At 38.9% G+C, this 25,935-nt stretch overlaps 1 protein-coding gene across 2 annotated transcripts in view; it reads left to right on the forward strand.

The window, feature by feature from the left end:
• Nucleotides 1-25,935, forward strand: part of LOC133615993 (synaptotagmin-7-like) — a 464,522-nt gene that overhangs the window by 260,372 nt on the left and 178,215 nt on the right. Inside the window, exon 5 of one of the 2 annotated variants that reach the window (XM_061974950.1) lies at nt 11,802-12,002. The exons of the other annotated variant lie outside the window; for it this stretch is intronic. Within the exon in view, the coding sequence (XP_061830934.1) occupies nt 11,802-12,002 (201 nt within the window). The remainder of the gene's footprint in view (nt 1-11,801; nt 12,003-25,935) is intronic. 2 annotated transcript variants of the gene reach the window in all.

A 25,935-nucleotide genomic window follows, 5' to 3' on the forward strand; every position in this document is an offset into this window, starting at 1 on the left:
AGGTCTCATAAAACTAGCGCATACAAGCTAATGAGCCTCAAATGTATTATATATATATATATATATATATATATATATATATATATATATATATATATATATATATATATATATATGTATATATATATGTATGTATGTATGTATGTATGTATGTATGTATGTATGTATGTATATATGTTTGTGTATATATGTACATATTTATGTATATTATATACTGTATGTATATAAATGTGTGTGTGTATATATACATTTATACATGTATATATATTATATATGTAATACATATATGTACATTTAAATACATATATATGTATTTTATATATATATATATATATATATGTTTATTATATGTACATGTATATAATATATATTTATATATATATATATATATATATATATATACATGTTTAAATGTATATATACACACACACAAATATACATATATAATATACATAAATATGTAAATATATACACATAAAAATATATTTATATATATATATATATATATATATATATATATATATATATAATGTATATATATATATATATATATATACATTATGTATATATATATATATATTAATATATATATACATATGAATTTTGCGTCGATCTTTACTTTTTTGACAGCAGGTACGGAGTCTGTGTTGAAATAAAAAGTGTTTCTGGCGGGTTTTCTTCTTCATACTGAGCTCACGCCAGCCAGCGGTCATCTCACAAAACCCTCGGCTGTCAAGTATGTCAATCAAGTGACCGAAGTGACGTCAGTGACGTCACAGTGAAGAATTGACTGTGTCCACACAGTCAATTGCGGACTGTGTGGACACTGTGCAATTGACCGATAGTTCACGATCGACCAAATGGGAACCCCGGCAGTCCCGTATATCAAACAAACATAGCAAGGGGGTGATGGATCAACTTTCTGTACAATAACAAAGTCATAACAGTAACTTGCTGAACTGTCCTCATTTGCAGCCAACCTGGCCACACACAAACACTGTCACTAGCCCTGTAGTGCACTCACAGTTTGAAATCACAAAACTCCTTCATTTTAACAGCCAGGTGCTTCAATGATTAAGAATTAAAAAAAAAAAATCAAATTTACTTTGTTGGCTAATCTTTTCTGTGCAGCGAGGGGGATTATAGGAGGAAGTAATGACAATGATCTGGATACCACACATTGCAAGCAAAACTAGAAACATGCTGTAAAAAAGCTAAAAAAACACTAAAAAGCAAATTCAAAGTAGGAATTAGCACAGTAGCTAAAGACAGTACTGCCCTGCTGACTGATTGAGCACCGGCGATAGATCAGACAATGGATGTGCTGCCGGGCACACAATGGCTGGATAAACTGTTTGTACGCTGAGACAAAGTTTGTACAGCAAAGTATATTTTTATTCGGTCTGTGGTCAGTAAATCGAAAAAGTTCATACAACGAGGAGTTCGTAAATCGAAGTTCCACCGTACATCCAACGATTTTAGCTAAAAAGTACACAAGTCTCAAGTTGTATCTTATGCTGGCGAGCACCTTTTATCACAAGTCTTCTTTCATTCCTGGTGATCCTCATGTTTTTCCATTCAGGCATGTCCACTGTATGATGTGTTTAGTATGCAATGCTGATAGAGAAGTGCGCAAGCATCCCTCGATATTGCTGTGGATTTGAGGGCCTCCCTCATATTGGGAGGAATATCAACTGTAATGCAAATCCTCCCTAGTGATACCAGGACTTTTTTTTCTCAGTCAAAAGAAATAAGGCTCCTAAATTGTAAATATATGGACGTTGTCATTGTCAACGCAAGAAATTAACTTTTGGTGCTAGGGTTTGATTGCATCATTCATTAGACCCTCTTTACCTTTACCCGTGCAGCATTTTACATGAAGCGTTACCATGGAGACGGACGACCCTTACAGAGCAAATCTCGATCTTTTAACAAAACCTCTATCTTGTTTAAGTCCAAATTCCCAAAGGTGTTGTTTTTGTGTCTGTGTGGCTTCATGTCAATTTTAGCGTCCCTTCACTGGCTCCCTGTGCGTTACCGAATCAATTTTAAACTCCTTTTATTTGTTTTTAAATGTCTAAACAACCTCGCGCCAACCTATCTCTCCGACCTCCTTCAGCCTTACTGCCCCACCCGATCCTTAAGATCAGCCGATCAGCTGCTGTTGACGGTCCCTGACACAAGGCTGAAGCTTAGAGGTGACAGAGCTTTCGCCGTTGCTGCTCCCAAGCTCTGGAACGACCTACCCCTGAGTGTTAGACAAGCCTCCTCTCTTCCTGTTTTTAAATCTCTCTTAAAAACATACTTTTATTCCATGGCTTTTAACACTGAGTGATATCCATCCTGCAATGGCGCCCCATAATACACCTGCTGTGAACCTGTTTTTATGTTTTTATTTATTCTATTTGAATTATTTATTTTTTATCGTGTTCTGTTTGTGTTGTGTTGTGTTTGCTCGGTACTCGTTTTATCTTTTAACCTGTTCATTGTACAGCACTTTGGCTACCCCTGTGGTAAATTTTAAATGTGCTTTATAAATAAAGTTGATTTGATTGATGTGCGACCATACCCTTCTCACTCCTGACACCATCTCCCTCTGCGCTCAGTCGTTGTCTCCAGAACTGTTCACTAACAGTTTGCTTATAGGGAAACAGAGCCCTGTTAATAACACTCCTTCCACGGCATGCTGTGAAACTCCACCTCTTAAACTGATCAGTGTCTCGGGGAACTGGAGCCTATCCCAGTTGACTTTGGGCAAAAGGTGGACGACGCGATATAGACGATATATGATATGAATAATATGAATTGGACAAACAATAAAGCTTGTAATACTATCAGTATATTGTGATAATGCCTGTTGATGACACATTCTAGCTGCGTAGAACAATTGTGACAGTGACAAGCATACTTGCCAACCCTCCCGATTTTTCCGGGAGACTCCCGAATTTCAGCTAACCTCCCGAATTTCTCCCGATTTTCACCCGGGCAACAATATCGAGGGCGTGCAGTGATGGCACTGCCTTTAACGTCCTCTACAACCTGTCGTGGCGTCCGCTTTTTCTCCATACAAACAGCGTGCCGGCCCAGTTACAGGTTGCATGCGGCTTCTACAGACACACGTAAGTGACTGCAAGACATACTTGATCAACAGCCAAACAGGTCACACTGAGGGTGGCCGTATAAACAACATTTAACACTGTTACAAATATGCGCCACACTGTGAACCCACACCAAACAGGAATGACAAACACATTTCGGGAGAACATCCGCACCGTAACACAACATAAACACAACAGAACAAATACCCAGAATCCCTTGCAGCCCTAACTCTTCCGGGCTACAATATACACCCCCGCTACCACCAAACCTCGCCCCCCCCCCAGCCCTCCCACACCTCAACCCCCCCGCCCCCCCATCTCCCAAATTCGGAGGTCTCAAGGTTGGCAAGTATGGTGACAAGTGAACAAACGAGTCCTCGGCTAACATCTCTCCATAGTGCAAAGCCACTTCTAAATCACTAATCCTCACCTCCATGGCGGCAAATGAACTGTTTCTCACAAGTAAAATCACTGGAGGACGACAAATAGCTAAACATGTTACACGACACACCGTAAAACTATAAGCTAACTGCTAAGCTAGAACTCTTGAATGTAAACAGAGGTGGACGACGCGATATAGATGATATATAATATAAATATGAATTTGACAGACGATAAAGCTCGTCATACCATCAGTATATTGTGATAATGCCTTTTATTGACACATTCTAGCTGCGTACAGCAAATGTGACCATGACAAACGAACTAATGAGTCCTCAACGCAGTGTAGCATTCTTGCTAGCGGCTAACGTCTCTCCATAGTGCAAAGCCACTTCTAAATCACTAATCCTCACCTCCATGGCGGCAAATGAACTGTTTCTTACAAGTGACATCCCTGGAGGACGACAAATAGCTAAACATGTTACACTACACACCGTAAAACAATAAACTAACCGCTAAGCTACAACTCTTGAAAGTAAACAGAGGTGGGCGGATCAATACAAACGACGGCATTAACAATACGCCAGCATATCAGTATATGGTCGATACTACAGTGGTTGGATTTATATTCTTTATTTTCGAAAAATATTTTGTTGTTTGTGATATGTGTTTACAAACTCATGAAATTAGTCCCTGGACACAGGTGGACTTTTAAGGGCAAAATCCAAAGGATTCAAATCAGGGCCAATTGCAGGAAATATTTAAAAATATGTCATTGATATTGTTACACTGCCATTCTGTGTTTTTGTCTGATTATAATTGAGATCAAAAATGCATTCATGATCTTGAACCTTTCAAATATAAGTATCAGTAGAGGTAGGGGAAATAATCGATTTTTAGATGCATTACAATTCGGACATGAACGATTATAGAATCGTTATCGTTAAAGATAATAGAATCAGTAAACGCGAATAATCGATAATAAATGTATTTATTGTAAATAAAGTTATGCAGAGAGTTTTGAAATGTGGCTGACTGCAGCAAGCCACATCATCGAGAGAGCCGACCAGCTCCTTCATTGCAGTGTTGCACAATTTTTCATTAATTTAATAAATGTGGGGAATTAATTGAACTGTTTTTTTTATTCCAAATGAATTGGGTTTTTTTTTAAGTTGCAAGTGATAAACGCTTATTTAGTGAAACGAAAATAAATGTAAAACTGCATCATTATACATAAATCAAAGATGCATCAATAATGGATTTGTAATCAAATTGTAGCTCCTGAATCGTAATCGTAATCGAATCGAGAGGTGCCCAAAGTATCAGCATTGTCATAGACAATAGCATCGCCCAAAACAAATGTGAAGTATTGTAATGTGTAGATACAGTTCAACCATGTTACAACAGAAAATTACCAGATATTAACAGTAGATTAATAATAGTTTTGAGAAAATATTACTACTGAAAATTAAGCAATATGTTACCGCATGCATCAGCAACTAAAGTGGGAACTTTTTAACCTGTTTGGAAATGGTTCCATTATCATTTACATTCCAAAAAACATTTTGTGATATATATATATATATATATATATATATATATATATATATATATATATATATATATATATATATATATATATATATATATATTGTTATAGCAGTAGTCTGCAATATATATTGCAATATAAATACTAGGCCATATCGCCCATCCCTAATGGCGGACTACACCTTTAACTGATCGCCAGTCAACCACAGGTAAAATATAAACAAACAATCATTCACACTCACATCACTGAGTGGACACTAAACCAATCTGCTAGCACGAGTCAACCACTAAACCCATCTATTATCCTTAAAACCTGTCTGAATAGATATATCTCCTCCTCGAAACCAGCGTCCTCTGCAGTGGACTCCGACCTTTTTTCCTGTGCAAGCTACTCTTACAAAATAAAAATTGGCCAAGAGCTACTCATTTTGGTGACATTTATTTGCATAGCTTATTTCAACCCAAACAAACTGAATATGCTTGTTTTGTCAAAAACATGAAGCAAATGTTGCTATCCACATCTCATATTTTGTATTGAAAATTAAAAAAAACATTATTCTTCATCTGCATCTTGTATTTCACAATGCATTTATTACATTATGAAGTGGAATACAATAATGCTGTGGAAAAAATGCTCAATATTACATATGTTGCTCACTGACACACCACAGATTAATTAATTCCTAACTCACTTTCCTACCTTCAGTGACAAGGAAGTTACGGTAACTTTTGTTACAAGATATTATTCTCTTCCATACTTTTTTACAATTTACACCTGTAGAGTTCAACATATCCCAGCAGGCACAAGACATTAAAACAACATTGAGAACTTGTTGAATTAGGTGCTGACGTTGAGCAACTCAAGCGTAACGTTGAAACAACATGCTTTTTGACAACGTTTGATCAATGTTGGGTTCTGACGTTGATTTTACCATTTAATTTTGGTCATTTCCCAACCAATACTCCACGACACAAATAGAACGTAGAAACAACGCGCTTTTTGACAATGTTAATTCAATGTCAAGTTGTGACTTTGATTTGACCAATGAAATGTGGTCAACCAACAACGTGGATCCAACGTTGGACTGAATTTACAATTATAACTATTTTGCAACATTGTTTCAAAGTCAGTTTTAAAGGACATGTGTGTATAATCAACGTTGTATCAAAGTTTTGTGCCTGCTGGGATGGAAAGTGTGCAAAAATACATTTTTATTCTTTGTTGACTTTAAATATTTACCATAATTATTGTATTGTAGCACACTCATACAGATCAATAAGCACAATTTATTGTATTTATTTATTTATTGACAGACAGACATAAGTAATAATAATATTATATTTCATTATAGTTTATTTTGTTAATATCAGAATCCGTTCTGAAAAAAGGTCATCCCTAGAAGCACACAGCTTATGGACAGGGACCAAAGTTAAAATATACATCATCATATGATATACAAAATACAGTACAATACAATACATTTCTAAATCTACCCACCAAATACCCATTTACAATTTCATTTATAAATAAAAAAGGAATCTTTATATCCACCAAATCAGTCAAACATGTCTCAATAATTCTGGGTTATTTGATTTATTTTTTTTACTTGCTCATATTTTGATAGAAATAAATAAGTAATAATCCTACATAACTTGATCCCAATCAAATGTTGCAATGCTTCGATTTGTAAAGGTTGAATTTGGGCTTTACCTTTTTGTCAATAACTATATAAATGTGATACCAAACTGAAGGGGAACGTTTAAAAAACATGATAAACCATTATCTGAACTGTAAAAATACATACCGTACATACATTCTGAGAAATGAGTCGAGCAATGTGACGTTCACAAACAAATAACTTCTCGTACAGGCATGTCAAGACCCATGATTTGTTTCTTTTGTCAAAGTTATACATGTTGGGGGAAAAAGGGTTCTGTTTTGCAACACACAAACCCTGGTTCTCAGGATTATATACAGTAGATGTCCTACTGTAAAACAGTTATGTGACATAAATATATTTAAATTCATTTGTACATACATGGCATTGAATAATGTTGCCAGTCAGTCTAAATTGTACATTAAAGGAAAGCACATAGCGTCACTGTACTCCAAAGCAATGGTATGCTACATTCAATTTACCTTTGAAGTTGGAAGTCGGAGCAGGGAATGACATCACAACCTAGTTGTGAGCGTTCCAGTTACGTGGTCGGAAATCAAGATGACCACAGGCTCAAAAGCTATATTTGCGCTTACCTTGTCTGAATATAAACCACTTATGGGAAAATATGCACACCTTCTGCAACTTTCTATCACAAAGACACTATTGCTAGTGATGTAAAATGTATACCACATTAAAAAAAAATTTGGTTTACACTACGGTAACATTACCACATGTTAACATCCAACAATACATTGCATTTTGCTGATTTAGTCCGACAAAAAACGAAACAGAAGTGCAAATAACGGATATTATAGAAGCTTACATTATTGTTTACAATCAGAGCAGCCATCTTTGAAGCCAACTCGGGTGTGTTGAGAATGCTCCGACTTTCCGAATAGGAAATCCGACCTCGAGGGGTGTTCTAGTTGAAATGTCCAACTAGAAACTCGTAAATTCCGACTTCCTAGTACAAAAAGAACACACCAATAGTAGAGAGGTGACTGTCTGTTCTTCTAAGTCAGGGGTCGGCAACCTTTACCAGTCAAAGAGCCATTTTGACCAGTTTCACAAATTATAGAAAACAATGGGAGCCGCAAACATTTTTGGAAGTTTTAAATGAAATAACACTGCATACAAAGTTTTTTTTTTACTTTGTGCTACGTGTAAACCAGGGGTCTCAGAAATGCTGTCCACACCTTTTATATGGAATTTTTAAGCTGGTGCGGCACGCGGGTTCTAACTGAATAGCGCTTGTCAGCGTCATGCGTGCCGTAATGGTACAGTATATAGCGCCCACTATTACCAGAGTGCCTGATCAGTCACATGTTGTATGGGACTTCCGCTTGCTCACATAGGTAACAGCAAGGCATACTTGGTCAACAACCACACAGGTTACACTGACGGTGGCTGTATAAAAAAAAAAACTTTAACACTCTTACTAATAATGCGCCACACTGTGAACCCACACCAAACAAGAATGACAAACACATTTCGGGAGAACATCTGCACCGTAACACAACATAAACACAACAGGACAAATACCCAGAATCCCATGCAGCCCTAACTCTTCCGGGATACATTATACACCCCCGCTACCAAACCCCGCCCACCTCAACCGTCGCACAGAGAGGGGGGGGGTTTGATGTGTGAGGGAGCAGGCTTGGGGTAGGGGCGGGGTTTGGTGGTAGCAGGGGTGTATAATGTATCCCGGAAGAGTTAGGGCTGCATGGGATTCTGGGTGTTTGTTCTGTTGTGTTTATGTTGTGTTAAGGTGCAGATGTTCTCCCGAAATGTGTTTGTCATTCTTGTTTGGTTTTGGTTCAAAGTGTGGCGCATTATTAGTAAGAGTGTTAAAGTTGTTTTATATGATCACCGTCAGTGTAACCTGTGTGGCTGTTGACCAAGTATGCCTTGCTGTCACATACGTGTGCAAGCAGAAGATGTATATTGTATAATAAGTGTTAGGCTGGCACGCTGTTAATACAGATTGTAGAGGGCGCCAAATGTTGTAACATCATGGCACGCCCTTATTATAGCTGTAAGGGTGAAAATCGGTGAATATTGATTCCGGGAGTTTTCTGCGAGAGGCACTGAAATCCGGAAGTCTCGCGGGAAAATTGGGGGGTATGGCGAAGTTGGTAGAGTGGCCGTGCCAGCAATCGGAGGGTTGCTGGTTACTGGGGTTCAATCCCCACCTTCTACCATCCTCGTCACGTCCGTTGTGTCCTTGGGCAAGACACTTCAGCCCTTGCTCCTGATGGCTGCTGGTTAGTGCCTTGCATGGCAGCTCCCGCCAACAGTGTGTGAATGTGTGTGTGAATGGGTGAATGTGGAAATACTGTCAAAGCGCTTTGAGTACCTTGAAGGTAGAAAAGCGCTATACAAGTATAACCCATTTATTCAGCAAGTAAGCTGCTGAGCCGCATCAGGGTGATCAAAGAGCCGCATGCGGCTCCGGAGCCGCGGGTTGCCGACCCATGTTCTAAGTGAACGATGAGAACCGACTTACAATTGATAGCAGTTCGTTTGGGAGCCATTTTTATACACATGCAGATCATCGGCCATTACACGCCAGAAAATCAGTACATTTTCTGGTTTGTTGTTCTGATGAGAATATGTAAAGTAGTTCAAGCATACACACCAGGGAGGGCAGTACAATTGTGTATTCACATTTCTAATGTGTCCTAATTTTTATTCTTGTTTGATGTATAATTTTTATATGCATACATACATTTGTGTATTTTTTTCTGTATTGTAAAATATTATTGGGCCACAAAGTATTTTAGGTCAGGGAAAATTCAAAATAGACTACAGTTGTTAGAATAAACTAAAACAGGGATTTTCAAACTGTGGTACATGTACCACTAGTGGTACACAGGCTCTCTCTAGTGGTATGCCAAAGAGTCTGTCATGATCCGTGGTCCGGATCATGTTTGTTTAGTTATTTTCTGTTAGTTTTGGACTGCTTTAGTTCTTGGTTGTGCTCCTGTGAGTTTGTTTTGGTTGTGATGGTCACTCATTGTGTTCACCTGTCTCTGATTAGTGCTTGACCGCTCATCTGCTTCCCGAGCGCTAATCAGAGGCATTATTTAAGTTGCCTAAAGCAAACAAAAGCACCAGGCTGAGTGACGGGAAAAAGCAGGACTAAATAGCTCTCTGATTAGTGCCCGGGAACAGGTGTGAGTCCCGAACACTAATCAGATGCAGGCGAAAACAATCAGTACCCATGACAACCAAGACAACACAAAACAGGATTGCTGAAACATAACTTATATCACAAGTGACTCAAAACCCAAAATAAACTATGATCCAACACCAGATCATAACAGAGTCACTTGATTAAAGTACAGTGTTTTATTTTCTTATATTCAAACACAGTCTCAGCAGGCACAAGACGTTGATTAAACATACATGTCTTTTAAAACTGATGTTTCATTATGGTTTTATTTGTAAATTGAGACAACGTTGATGTCTAATAACGGGAAATGCCCAATTTCATTGGTCAAATCAGCGTGAAAATATTGGTTGGAGAATGACCAAAACGTAATGGTCAAATCAACGTCAAAACCCAACATTGTTTAAACGTTGTCAAAAACATGTTGTTCCAATGTTAGGTTTGAGTTGCTTAACGTCAGGACCTAATTCAACAAGATCTCAACGTTGTTTTAATGTCTTGTGCCTGATGGGTTATTACTGTTCAAACTGTATGTAATGTTACATATTACATATACCGTATTTTTCGGACTATAAGTCGCAGTTTTTTTCATAGTTTTTTTCATAGCTCCAGTGCGATTTATATGTTTTTTTCCTTCTTTATTATGCATTTTCGGCAGGTGCGACTTATACTCCGGTGCGACTTATACTCCGAAAAATACGGTAATTGTTAAACAAAACCTCTGCCTACTACGCTACTGTGTTTTACTGTTGGCCATTATGGCGGTACTTGTAGAGCCAAGTGTTTTCTGAGGTAATATTTGGTTAAAAAAAAAAAAAAAAAAAAAGTTTGAGAACCACTGGGCTAAAGTATATCTGACCAATCTAAGTCTGTGAGCATGAATGATGAAGCCCACTTGGAATTAGAGGCGAAACGTCTTCTTGGACAAATTGAACAGTCCGCTAGCCTGAGAATCAAACCAGTGATAAGGATATGCCAACACCTAACTGAATGTTTACAAATAGCCAATATTTAAAAACAATTCCCACTCGTAGAGTAATATTGGTGTAAAATGGAAATTATTTTGATCCATATGACATTATAATTGTTTTCTTGATGAAAAAAAACAAAAACTGCAATAACGATCTAGTCTTTTAAACGGCTCTTTGAAAGGAAAGGTCTGGCTCCCTTGACAGAGCCATAAATCCCGTCTCTAAATGATATCAACAATTATGGCTTAATACATCCATAAAATCCATTTATCAGAACAACTTTTTTTAATCAAGCAACCTGAAGGATAAGTCATTTTCTATACACATTACAGTGCAGTTTCTCTGATCTCCTGAGAAAACCCTTTCTTGATACAGTTACTCCAATATTAGCAGCATTTTGGCTGATAGTGCAGGGGACACATGGGGGAAACTGCTTGCCAGTAAAAGTAAAAGTTGCACAGTCGAGAAAGAATAGTCCGGTGTTCTGCCAAGCTCATCGAGTTTACCCTTATTGTGGTCTTGTCGGAATGTTGGCTGTCCTGATTCAGTCTTGTATGTCCTGTCTTTGTGGCATTAACACTGTGGCAGACAGGATGTTGCTGTCTTTGCATTTCAGTGTCAAACATTTTGCATAAATTCCTCTGCTAAAGTTGTTTTCAACTCGATCCGCAGGTGAGTCTTTTAAATTGAGATAAACGAGAGTTCTTCCAGTGTCTGATGTTGTCGCATCTGCAGTCTCTTAATTGTGATGATAATGTCTCCCCCGGTGTGCATGATTCACCCAAATGAAGGTGTTATTTTACGTTTCTTCAAAGCACTACAAGTTGTTGACTAAAACGCACGTTTTAAACAGTTGCGGCCGACATCATTGACTTATTCTTGCTCTCCAACCTTGTCCGTCTACCGTCCGTCCGTCTTCCGTCTTTGTATCCTTTCTTGGTCCTTCCCTCGTGTTTGTCCGTCTCAGTGGGGCTGTGGATAGGTGTGGGCAGGGCGGAGCTGGACCCTCGCCGGGGGCCGGTGACAGCGGGGTCGGTGCTTGCGCTGGGGCAGGGGCAGGGCCCAGTCGCAGTGACAGCGTTCGGAGCATGGTGACTGGGGGAAGCAAGGCTGGGCGCTGGCAGACGATCCAGAGCCACATGCACGCAGGAGGCCTGCGGTTTAGCAAGTGAGTCCCAGACAGTGATGATGGCGTGCATGCATTGATTGCAATACATTGTTTGTTATACATTTTGATTGCTCTTACAAATGTTGCTTACTATGGATGTGCCCAATTCCGCTTTAAAAATATAGATGTTCCTGTATTTTTAAGTGATTCATCTTTGATACGACTATATGTATATCATATATACACTATATCACCAAAAGTATTTGGCCATCCATCCAGATGATCAGAATCGGGTGTCCTAACCACTCCGCTCGGCCAAAGTCAACTGTCGGCTTTATTATAAGAAAATGGAAGAGTTTGGGAACAACAGCAACTCAGCCATGAAGTGGTAGGCCACGTAAACTGACAGAGAGGGTTCAGCAGATGCTGAAGCGCATAGTGCAAAGAGTTCCCCCACTTTCTGCACAGTCAGTTGGTACAGAGCTCCAAACTTCATGTGACTTTCCAATTAGCCCACTTACAGTACGCAGAGAGCTTCATGGAATGGGTTTCCATGGCCGAGCATCTGCATCTAAGCCAGTGGTTCTTAACCTGGGTTCGATCGAACCCTAGGCGTTCGGTGATTTGGCCTCAGTGGTTCGGTGGAGTCTCGGCCGCAGAGGTCATGACACACCCGACTCATCGTGTAAATAAAAACGTATCCCTATCGGCGTATTATGGATATTTGAGTCCTGGGCATGACGTTAAAGTGCATCCAGCAGTGGGAACAGGTGGGTGCCATGATTGGGTATAAAAACAGCTTCCCAGAAAATGCTCAGTCTTTCACAAGAAAGGATGGGGCGAGGTACAACCCTTTGTCCACAACTGCGTGAGAAAATAGTCAAACAGTTTAAGAACAACGTTTCTCAAAGTGCAATTGCAAGAAATGTAGGGATTTCAACATTTACGGTCCATAATATCATCAAAAGGTTCAGAGAATCTGGAGAAATCACTCCATGGCATGGCCGGAAAACAACATTGAATAACCGTGACCTTCGATCCCTCAGACGGCACTGTATCAAAAACCGACATCAATCTCTAAAGGATATCACCACATGGGCTATCGGCGTATTATGGATAGTTGAGTCCTGGGCATGACGTTAAAGTGCATCCGGCAGTGGAGGCTCCTCTATGGGGTCTTGGGGCACTAGGAGGTTAACCCCTTTACTACTGTTACCCCAGGTGGCCCTTGGCAAAGGCTTAGTACCTGACTGCCCCCTAGCCAGGGATACGGTGAAGACCTCAACGGCGGAGCAGGTGGAAGACGGTAGATTAAGAACTACCACAACGGCTGCGATGGCGGAAGAAGGCTGCAGCAGAAAAGGGTCCCCAGTCGTCTTGGACTCCATGCCACTGTACCCTGACCCGATTCTGTCAAGGATCGTGTGGTGACTGTCTGTGCACCAGTATCCCCACGTTAAACAAAGTCACGCACAGGCATCCTCCATAAAGGGATACACCCCTCCCAGGAGGATCGTCATACTCATTCGAGTGACCGCCGATGATATTATGGATACCCCCAAAGACTGTTCCCTCTAATTTTCCAGCTGATTTGCAGGTGTGTAATTTGTTGTGAGTTCATGCACTGTGTTGGTTTTGTTCTTTGAACAAGGTGATGTTCATGCACGGTTCATTTTGCGTAAAAAAAAAACCCATATAACTTTGTCTTGAATTTGAAAAAAAAAACATTTTATTTTTCACTAAAGAAGGGTTCGGTGAATGCGCATATGAAACTGGTGGGGTTCGGTACCTCCAACAAGGTTAAGAACCACTGATCTAAGCCATACATCACCAAGTCCAATGCAAAGCGTCGGATGCAGTGGTCACTGGACTCTAGAGCAGTGGAGACGCCTTCTCTGAAGTGATGAATCACGCTTTTCCATCTGGCAATCTGATGGACGAGTCTTGGTTTGGAGGTTGCCAGGAGAACGGTACATTTCGGACTGCATCGTGCCGAGTGTGAAATTTGGTGGAGGAGGAATTATGGTGTGGGGTTGTTTTTCAGGTGTTGGGCTCGGCCCCTTAGTTCCAGTGAAAGAAACTTTGAATGATCCAGGATACCAAAACATTGTGGACACTTCCATGCTCCCAACCTTGTGGGAACAGTTTAGAGCCGGCCCCTTCCTCTTCCAACATGACTGTGCACCAGTGCACAAAGCAAGGTCCATAAAAACATGGATGACAGAATCTGGTGTAGGTTAACTTCACTGGCCTGCACAGAGTCCTGACCTGAACCCGATAGAACACCTCTGGGATGAATTAGAACGGAGACTGAGAGCCAGGCCTTCTCGACCAACATCAGTGTGTGACCTCACCAATGCGCTTTTGGAAGAATGGTCGAAAATTCCTATAAACACACTCTGCAACCTTGTGGACAGCCTTCCCAGAAGAGTTGAAGCTGTAATAGCTGCAAAAGGTGGACCGACATCATATTGAACCCTATGTGTTAGGAATGGGATGGCACTTCAAGTTCATACGTGAGTCAAGGTGTATATTATATGTGGTTAGAGTCTCCGCCCTGAGATCGGTAGGTCGTGAGTTCAAACCCCGGCCGAGTCATACCAAAGACTATAAAAATGGGACCCATTACCTCCCTGCTTGGCACTCAGCATCAAGGGTTGGAATTGGGGGTTAAATCACCAAAATGATTCCCAAGCACGGCCACCGCTGCTGCTCACTGCTCCCCTCACCTCCCAGGGGGTGGAACAGGGGGATGGGTCAAATGCAGAGGGTAATTTCACCACACCTAGTGTGGTACTTTAACTTTTTAACTTTATTTATATGCTCTGAATAATAATGATGAAAAAGAACAACACAATAAAAAATAAAACAATAATGAAATGAGTTTATTTCGGTCATATAATCAACCATTTTGCGTGATCAATTTAACAGTACAGATTATACATATTAACAATCATACACATACACACACAAAAAGAAAAAGAATGACCGAAAAAGGAATAGGCTGAAGCCAAGGCTTATATTTGCCTAATCTATACATTCACTGAAAATTAGATTGCCTGGAACATCAACGTTCAAAAAATAAATGGGATGAAAGTAATCGTTACTATTTTTTATAATTTTCCATTATTTCACCTTTCAAGGCTTTCTTAAACCTGAACAAAAAACTACATGTCTTCAATTCATCACTGAGCTTGTTCCACCATTTAACTCCTAAAACTGAAATACATTTGTATTCTATATTCGTTCTTACTTTACATATTTCCAAAATCAATATCCCCCGTGAATTATAGTTGTCTCCTCTTAATTTTAATGACCTAAGAATACAAGCTGGAAGGCTGTTTTTCATTACTCGAAACACAATTTCCATTGTTTTTAAACACACATTATCTGAACATTTTAACACATTAGAACGTATTAATAATGGATTGGTAGGTTCACAGTAGCACGCTTTGTGTATTATTCTAATGACCCGTTTTTGAAATTTAATTATTGGGTCTACGTTTGTTTTAGAAACATTTCCCTAAACTTCATCACAATATGTTAGATATGGAAAAATAAAAGAATAATATAACATATGCAGACATTTCCTATTCAGCAAGTTTCTTACTTTATAAAGGATAGCAATGGATTTGGATATTTTTTCCCTTTATATATTCAATCTGCGGTTTCCAACATAATTTATGATCAATTATTATTCCCAAGAATTTAATTTCATATACTCTATCAATTTCCACTTGTTTAATTTTAATTTTTCCTTGCACCACTAAACACCATACATTTAGTTGTCTTATCATATAATGATAACTTTAATATTAATTTGACATTAATACTTTAATATCAAACCATTTTTTTAGCTGAATCAACTCAACCTCTATTATCCTCAACACTTCCTTCAAGTCTTCATATACATGGGTATCATCTGCAAACATAATACATTTCAATTTTTCAATTTATTAGATACTGAACAAATATCATTTAAATAAAGTATAGATAACTTAGGTCCCAATACCGAGCCTTGTGGAACCCCACAAGTAACTCTTTCTGGCTGTGATTTAGTCTTACTAATTTCCACATATTGAGATCTATTACTTAAAAAACTACTTAACCACTGTTGTGAAACACCTCCGATGGCATAGTTTTCCGATTTTTGCAGAAGTAAGGAATGATCGATTGTGTCAAAAGCTTTACATAAGTCAACAAATACTCTAACGGTGTGTTGCTTTTTTCTATTGCTGTAGCTATATTTTCTACAAATTCCATCACTGCTAGGGATGTACAAACCCCGTTTCCATATGTGATGGGAAATTGTGTTAGATGTAAATATAAACAGAATACAATGATTTCCAAATCATTTTCAACCCATATTCAGTTGAATATGCAACAAAGGCAACATATTTGATGTTCAAACTGATAAAAAAAATGTTTTTTGCAAATAATCATTCACTTTAGAATTTGCTGCCAGCAACACGTGACAAAGAAGTTGGGACAGGTGGCAATAAAACTGATAAAGTTGAGGAATGCTCATCAAACACTTATTTGGAACATCCCACAGGTGTGCAGGCTAATTGGGAACAGGTGGGTGCCATGATTGGGTATAAAAACAGCTTCCCAGAAAATGCTCAGTCTTTCACAAGAAAGGATGGGGCGAGGTACAACCCTTTGTCCACAACTGCGTGAGCAAATAGTCAAACAGTTTAAGAACAACGTTTCTCAAAGTGCAATTGCAAGAAATTTAGGGATTTCAACATCTACGATCCATAATATCATCAAAAGGTTCAGAGAATCTGGAGAAATCACTCCATGGCATGGCCGGAAAACAACATTGAATAACCGTGACCTTCGATCCCTCAGACGGCACTGTATCAAAAACCGACATCAATCTCTAAAGGATATCACCACATGGGCTCAGGAACACTTCAGAAAACCACTGTCACTAAATACAGCTTGTCACTACATCTGTAAGTGCAAGTTAAAGCTCCACTATGCAAAGCGAAAGCCATTTATCAACAACATCCAGAAACGCCGCCGGCTTCTCTGGGCCCGAAATCATCTAAGATGGACAGATGCAAAGTGGAAAAGTGTTCTGTGGTCTGACGAGTCCACATTTCAAATTGTTTTTGGAAATATTCGACATTGTGTCATCCGGACCAAAGGGGAAGCGAACCATCCAGACTGTTATCGACGCAAAGTTCAAAAGCCAGCATCTGTGATGGTATGGGGGTGCATTAGTGCCCAAGGCATGGATAATTTACACATCTGTGAAGGCACTATTAATGCTGAAAGGCACATTCAGGTTTTGGAACAACATATGCTGCCATCTAAGCGCCGTCTTTTTCATGGACGCCCCTGCTTATTTCAGCAAGACAATGCCAAGCCACATTCAGCACGTGTTACAACAGCGTGGCTTCGTAAAAAAAGAGTGCATGTACTTTCCTGGCTCGCCTGCAGTCCAGACCTGTCTCCCATCGAAAATGTGTGGCGCATTATGAAGCGTAAAATACGACAGCGGAGACCCTTCCACTTTTAAAGCTTCAACAATTAGTTTCCTCAGTTCCCAATCGTTTATTGAGTGTTGTTAAAAGAAAAGGTGATGTAACACAGTGGTGAACATGCCCTTTCCCAACTACTTTGGCATGTGTTGCAGCCATGAAATTCTAAGTTAATTATTATTTGCAAAAAAAAAAAAAGGTTAATGAGTTTGAACATCAAATATCTTGTCTTTGTAGTGCACTCAATTGAATATGGGTTGAAAAGGATTTGCAAATCATTGTATTCCGTTTATATTTACATCCAACACAATTTCCCAACTCATATGGAAACAGGGTTTGTACTGAGGTAGCATCTCCAACTGTTACCGGTAGGGCATTCCAGTGTACTGGAACCCGAATAGAAAATACTCTTAAGTGCACAGGAAGCCAGTGCAGGTGAGCCAGTATAGGCGTAATATGATCAAACTTTCTTGTTCTTGTCAAAAGTCTAGCAGCCGCATTTTGTACCAAATATAACCTAAAATAACATGTTACAGTAATCGAGACGAGACATAACGAACGCATGAATAATGATCTCAGCGTCGGTGGTGGACAAAATGAACAAATAACAAAAGGTGGTCTTCGAAAGATGACAGGAAGACTGAGCACAAAGTACAAACAAAAGGGATAAGGGTGAGAGTACTTCTCGGGATGACTCAAACAGAAGGTTAAAGTAGGAGTTGCACTGCCGAGGACACAATGTGGTGAAAGTACCGTGGAAAGATCCCACGCCAACATGTGGGTATGATCAGACTGGATATGATGAGTTGATTACAACCAGCTGTGCTCAGTTACTCCCGCATTCCCCTGGGAACCATGGCAACTGAAAGGGGAGCAACATCGCCAGTAGGAGGCACACAAAAACAGACGTGTAACAAAATAGATACGATAGATTCCTGCTGTTCCAGCGAAATACATTCCGAGACCACCCATGAATGGCAAATAAAAGCGAGTAATTGTGATGCCACATCAAAGTGCCAGCGTACTCCACATTGGCTCGCTCTTCCTCCTTCCGAACCCTAGCAAGCTTGACAGTAGCATTCTCCTCCGATTTTGAATCAACATTTCCCATAAAAGCATACTTGCCAACCCTCCCGGATTTTCCGGGAAATTCCCGAAATTCAGCGCCTCTCCCGAAAACCTCCCGGGACAAATTTTCTTCCGAAAATCTCCCGAAATCCAGGCGGACCTGAGTGACGTGTCGACAGCCTGTTTTTACGTCCGCTTTCCCACAATATACACAGCGTGCCTGCCCAATCACATTACAAGTGTAGAATGATCGAGGGCGAGTTCTTGGTTTCTTATGTGGGTTTATTGTTAGGCAGTTTCATTAACGTCCTCCCAGTGCGGCAACAACACACAACAACAGCAGTCACGTTTTTGTCTACCGTAAAGCAGTTTGTCTGCCGTAAACAGCAATGTTGTGACACTCTTAAACAGGGCAATACTGCCATCTACTGTACATGCATATGTGGCAATAACATCTACGGCGGTCTCAAAGTTGGGAAGTATGCATAAAAATGACTTGAAAAGTGTTGTGATTTTTTTGTTTTGTTTTTGATCGGATTCAGCTTCAGAACCCTCGCCGTCTCTTTTTAACCTCTTAAGGCCAAAGCTGTTTGTTTACATGCTTTTTTTTTATTTATCTTTGCTATTTGGGCTTATTGGACCCTAATTAGAATAAAAACTAAGAATCATCTTTTGATATGATGTGCTTAGTCCATAAGTACACAAACGTGTACTTCATGTTTAGTGACATGCTAATTCTTATTTTTACACTTTTTTTTTCCAAATTCCATTGTATGTTATACTCTTCTGACACCACCAGATAGCAGTATAAGTGTCCACATAAGCGGCCGTAAGACCCCAATACAGTAGTGTACACAATTTTGGAAATAAAAGCTAAAAGGTGCTGTCCACGCATGTGGCCACTAAGCCTTTAGATTAATTGCCGTTGTTTGCTCGCGACGTAGGAAGCTATCAGGTAAAATATATAGAAGCTTATTATAGGTTTAAACCAAGGGTCCCCAAACTTTTTGACTCAGGGGTCACATTGGGTTAAAACAATTTGGCCATATATATATATATATATATATATATATATATATATATATATATATATATATATATATATATATATATATATATATATATATGGACAGATTGTAAAATACAACTAGACGATGCAATTCCTGAAGCAATTGCGTGTGAATGCTCCAATGCTGAAGTTGAACTGAAATGCTGACAGAATATAGCATGAATTTAAGAAGAATTGTGGAACTTTGAAGAATGTATCATTGATTTCAATGGGAATTTCCCAAAAATGTGGAAATTTCGGTGAAATGCGGGAATTTTTTTGAAAATAGTAAAAAACTTGAAAAAACTTGAATGATCTGTATGAGTTAGTGTTGGAATCTTTCAAATCGGTAGAGAAATTTTGAAGTAATAACCTGTTGAATTGAGAAAAGGTATTACGGAATTCCTGGAATTTCAGGAAAACTGGGAATTTTTCCACTTCAAAAAACAACCTTGTATTTTTGTCCTGATTAAGAGGAATTTTTTGACGGTGGAACGGTTGAATTGGGTTGAAAAATGTGCAAGGAGTAGTCGCCAGAAAAAAGGGTAAAAATAGTCCTTTGGAAAACCAGGAATTCTGGAAAATCCTGGAATTTTTTTTAACTTGAAAAAAGAATAGTTTGAATTTCTAGGATAAGTAGAATATGTTGAAGGTAGAATGGTATGAATCGGTTGAAAAATGGCCAATTCATTTTGAATGGGAAAAATGTCCCGGAAAACCTGGAATTCTGGGAATTTGGGGAATTTGTCAAGGGACAGCCCGTGATTCCCGAATAGGCTGAACATTTTGAAGTTGGAACGGTTTGAATCTGGTGAAAAATGTGGAAGGTAGAGCGCGCCAAAATCTGGAGAAGAAGAAGAAGAAGAAGAATAAATAGATGAATTTTGGTGTAGAAAACCATACGTGTAAATGTTTGGAGCATTCACACAATTTAAAAAAAAAATAAAAAAAATACAAATGTTTTTATTTTATTTTTTTTTAAACTTGGGACTTCTCGCAGGCCATAGTTTGGGGACCCCTGGTTTAAACTTTAAAGTGCCATTTAAGAACTTTTAGCTTTGGTTGATTTTGGCGGCGCCAGTGGACCAAAGTGGTAGTGTTTTGCCAGAAGGGAGACCACATTTCCCATGAGGACTGGCACATATAGTATAACGTCATACTGACGTCGGCTGGCGCAAACATGACGCAACTACCAAGAATGTATCGGGCAGATGCAGGTCCGAAGCAAAGAAAGACTGACGGGAGAGTTTTTTGTAAGGAAGTAGTGAGCAACTGCGAACTATCAAGCTAAAGGCTATTTATTGCTGCAGCGCAAATTTCCGATAGCTAGCATTAGCATTAGTCTTTTGATTTGAACATCGGAATTTACTTAATAGTTTATCAGGAACGGAGCCAAGGAAGCATCAGCCAAAATTCCTCCTCATGTTTGAGTTCATGCCAGAGAATGAAAGCCGGGGCAATGTTGATTCTTCACTGTCCTTTTATCCTGGGAGGCTCCGTTTTTCTTTAGTTGTTTCGGAGCTTTGGCCATGATAGCAGTAATTGCACAAAGGCGTTCTTATTCTTCCTCTTTTTTTTTTGTTTTCTGGCACCACACAGAATTTATTCACATCTACTTACGTTTTTTTCAATGAAAATGAAAAAGCAAAGTGACGTATGTCGTAAAGCAAGTCAGCACCTTTGTAGTTTTTTGTGTGGCAAGGTTCCTGCCACCCTCCTCAAAGTCGTTAAGTGCCAGTGAAAGCGATACAGACCCCCTTCGGCCAAGACAGAGGTGTCACTCAATTAGTTGTAAGGAAGTCCACGTATCATCCCAAAAGTTATGAAAATGTTTTATGAAGGTTGAATAGTTACTTAGTGCTGCTTTAAATATGTCATATGTACTACATTTCCATTTCTATTTCCAGTTATTAAAATGTGTGTGTGTGTATAAGTACTTTTTGAGCACTTTCCATATTACTCCAATAATAATGCTAAAAGTCATAATTTTGGTTGCAATTAGAGATGTCCGATAATATCGGCCTGCCGATAAATGCTTTAGAATGTAATATCGGAAATTATCGGTACCGGTTTCAAAAAGTTAAATTAATGACGTTTTAAAACGGCGCTGTACAAAGCGGTACGTATCCCATTCAGCAGCCCCTCCCCTCTCCCCTCTCCCACACACAACACAGGAGTAGACGACTGCAGCATGAGAGGTTTACTAGCGACGCTTGATGACCTCATCGAACCGCCGCGAGCGCAGCATAACAACAACAACAAGAGTGTGTTATTGCCGGTGCTGTAGCCGTGGCTAACAAGCCAGCAAGCTCGGTGACTGACTAACGACACCATGCCTACATTGTTTTTGTAGCTGTTGTTTTGAGGCATGTTTAAAAAAAATAGAAAATAATGCACTTTGTGAAAATCAAGGTATAATATTTCTCATAGTTTTAGTGGGTATCAGGATTATTCCAGGGAGAGCATGTCCCAAATTCCAAGTTGCTGTTTTGAGGCATGTTAAAAAAAAAAATGCACTTTGCGACTTCAATAATAATAATGGCAGTGCCATGTTGGCACTTTTTTCCATAACTTGAGTTGAAGTTGTTCTCTTATTTTGGAAAACCTTGTTACATTGTTTAATGCATCCAGCAGGGCATCACAACAAAATTAGGCATAATAATGTGTTAATTCTACGACTGTATATATCGGTATCGGTTGATATCAGAATCTGTAATTAAAAGTTGGACAATATCGGATATCGGCAAAAAAGCCGTATCCGACATCTCTAGTTGCAATAACCGTGATATTACATTTTTATATTGTTACATCCCTACAGTTGACTATAGAAGCTAAGAGGGCTGTGACGATAAATCGATTAAATCGATGAATTCGCTTAGAAAAAAGCTTTAATTCATATTCTGTTGCTTCCATCAATCGTTCAATGAGAGTAACTTATAAAAATGGATAAGATTCAAACTGCTCTAAATACGGCAACATAAATTCCGCTTGGCTGCTGCAATAGAGCTCACATGAGAGCGGGGGTGTGTGGGTGCTGTGATCTTTTTAGTGATGAACACTAAAGATTGTTTTATTATTATTATTATTATTATTATTATTATTATTATTATTATTATTATTAATGCACAAATGTAAAAGTGCAATTTCAATGTTGATGATGTGCATTTATTCCAAAAAAGAATGAAAGCAAGCAGACAAATCTTTATTTATTTAAACCAAAAAGTGTTTTAATCCAATTAATCGAACAAACTAATCAATATATTACTCAATTACTAGTATAATCGATAGCTGCAGCCCTAGAAGCTAGTATTACCGTACCTACACAGGGCACCACTAACTTGCACCATGTATTACCATGCTGTACATTTTATACTTTACTATCACGTATTTATACAATATTATCAACTTGAAGTAAATGAGATGGGTTTTTTTTCAGAAAAAAATGCATATTTTTAAGAATTGTTTTTTATGCCCAAACAATGATGTATACAACTGAACAAGTGAAGATACACATTCAAACTGGTCCTTTGCAATCTCTAATTGAGTTCAGGCTGTGACAATGTCAAGGCTTTCAAGGAAATCCTCCAAAAGGCTTGATTGCTCATCTTTTTTGACTCTGAGTGGGCTGCTGCATTAAACAGCAGGGGAGACGTTTTATTGGGTCATTTACACAAATGAAACTCTTTTCTTCAACGTGGGGAATCCAGCTTGAGTTTAATTGAATTCCGCTGTTTATCAGGCTGTGCAAAAAGATGGTGCCTTTGTTTTTGCAATTTGGCATGATAACAGCCAATCAATTTACTAAATGCCAGCAATTCTTCTGCTTTTTACCACATTTAGCAAACATTCACAGGATGTTATTGAAATGATGTGTGCATAATCACCAAATAAATTATATTTTTTGTAGAAGGGACTGAGGCTATGTTCACCCTGCAGATCAATTCAGATTTCTTGCCCCAATGTGGCATACATAAAAAATTTTCATGTCAATATGAACAGTACAATTCACATTTTTGTAATATCTGACCTGGGTCTATTATCAATGTGGATATACAAACCCCGTTTCCATATGAGTTGGGAAATTGTGTTAGATGTAAATATAAACGGAATACAATGATTTGCAAATCATTTTCAGCCCATATGCAATTGAATGCACTACAAAGATAAGATATTTGATGTTCAAACTCATAAACTTTATTTTTTTTTTTTGCAAATAATAATTAACTTAGAATTTCATGGCTACAACACGTGCCAAAGTAGTTGGGAAAGGGCATGTTCACCACTGTGTTACATGGCCATTCCTTTTAACAACACTCAGTAAACGTTTGGGAACTGAGGAGACACATTTTTTAAGCTTCTCAGGTGGAATTTTTTCCCATTCTTGCTTGATGTACAGCTTAAGTTGTTCAACAGTCCGGGGGTCTCCGTTGTGGTATTTTAGGCTTCATAATGCGCCACACATTTTCAATGTGAGACAGGTCTGGACTACAGGCAGGCCAGTCTAGTACCCGCACTCTTTTACTACGAAGCCACACTGTTGTAACACGTGGCTTGGCATTGTCTTGCTGTAATAAGCAGGGGCGTCCATGAAAACGTTGCTTTGATGGCAACATATGTTGCTCCAAAACCTGTATGTACCTTTCAGCATTAATGGTGCCTTCACAGATGTGTAAGTTACCCATGTCTTGGGCACTAATATACCCCCATACCATCACAGATGCTGGCTTTTGAACTTTGGGCTTATAACAAAGTGGATGGTTCTTTTCCTCTTTGGTCCGGAGAACACAACGTCTACAGTTTCCAAAAACAATTTGAAATGTGGACTCATCAGACCACAGAACACTTTTCCACTTTGCATCAGTCCATCTTAATTGAGCTAGGGCCCAGCAAAGCCGGCAGCGTTTCTGGGTGTTGTTGATGAATGGCATTCGCTTTGCATAATATAGTTTTAACTTGCACTTACAGATGTAGCGACCAACTGTAGTTACTGACAGTGGTTTTCTGAAGTGTTCCTGAGCCTATGTGGTGATATCCTTTACACACTGATGTCGCTTATTGATGCAGTACCGCCTGAGAGATCCAAGGTCTGTAATATCACCGCTTACGTGCACTTTTTGATGATATTACAGACCGTAAATGGTGAAATCCCTAAATTCCTTGCAAGAGCTGGTTGAAAAATGTTGTTCTTAAACAATTTGCTCACGCATTTGTTGACAAAGTGGTGACCCTCGCCCCATCCTTGTTTGTGAATGACTGAGCATTTTATGGAAGCTGCTTTTATACCCAATCATAGCACCCACTTGTTCCCAATTAGCCTGTTCACCTGTGGGATGTTCCAAATAAGCGTTTGATGAGCGTTCCTCAACTTCCTACGTCTTTTTTGCCACTCATGCCAGCTTTTTTGAAACATGTTGCAGGCATCAAATTCCAAATGAGCTAATGTTTGCAAAAATTAACAACATTTTCCAGTTAGAACATAAGTAAGTAGCAGTTTATTCAATTGAATATAGGTTGAAAAGGATTTGCAAATCATTGTATTCTATTTTTATTTACAATTTACACAACGTGCAAACAAACTTCACTGGTTTTGGGGTCAATATATGTCAATTAATGAATGTCGAAACGCTTCATGTAAACTGATAAGAATATAATGGCAAATGTCATGTGATACTCATAAAGTCGCTCTGTGTTAGTGCTGGGCTTGCAAGCAAAAGTACAGTGTTCAAATCCCAGCTGGACATGTGTCAGAAAAATAAGAACATTAATGTTTTAATGTTGTTATATTTTATAAATAATTATTGAATTCCCATTAAGTTGTTATAGTACAAAACATGCATCAAATTGAATTCAAGTTTGATTACAAAAGTATAAAAAATCATTTCACATTAGTAAAAAAAAAAAAAGGTGAGAAAATTGTCACGGTGGCCATTGCGAATGTTGGCATGATCCCAGGATGCAGTGACAGCAAGCAACGTGCAGGTGAGAAGGTTCCTTTATTGGGGAAAGCAGGCACAAATAACACAAGTCGCGCAGGAACTTGGGCACAGTCAAACGCACACAGTGGCATACAGAAGGTACACACAGGACAGAGCAGAAATAACACAATAATGTGAACAAGTACATCAAAAAAATCGGATTTAACAAAACACATGAATTGGCAGTGTGAACTTGGCCTTTAAAAAACTAGAAAATACAAGTATTCCTTCACTCACAACATGTCGGTATTTCCTTGAACCCAGGTGGGAGCAGAAAGTGCCTGCCTCATCACTTATGCATGTATCGTGTACACCTGGGTCGCCGTTATTACTGTAATTACTTCCTAATAGCGTAACCCGTAATGGCATGACTTTACTCCGACAAAATCTCAAATGCAAGGAGTTGGAAG

Source organism: Nerophis lumbriciformis, linkage group LG15, assembly GCF_033978685.3.
Source record: "Nerophis lumbriciformis linkage group LG15, RoL_Nlum_v2.1, whole genome shotgun sequence".
Lineage (NCBI taxonomy): Eukaryota > Metazoa > Chordata > Actinopteri > Syngnathiformes > Syngnathidae > Nerophis > Nerophis lumbriciformis.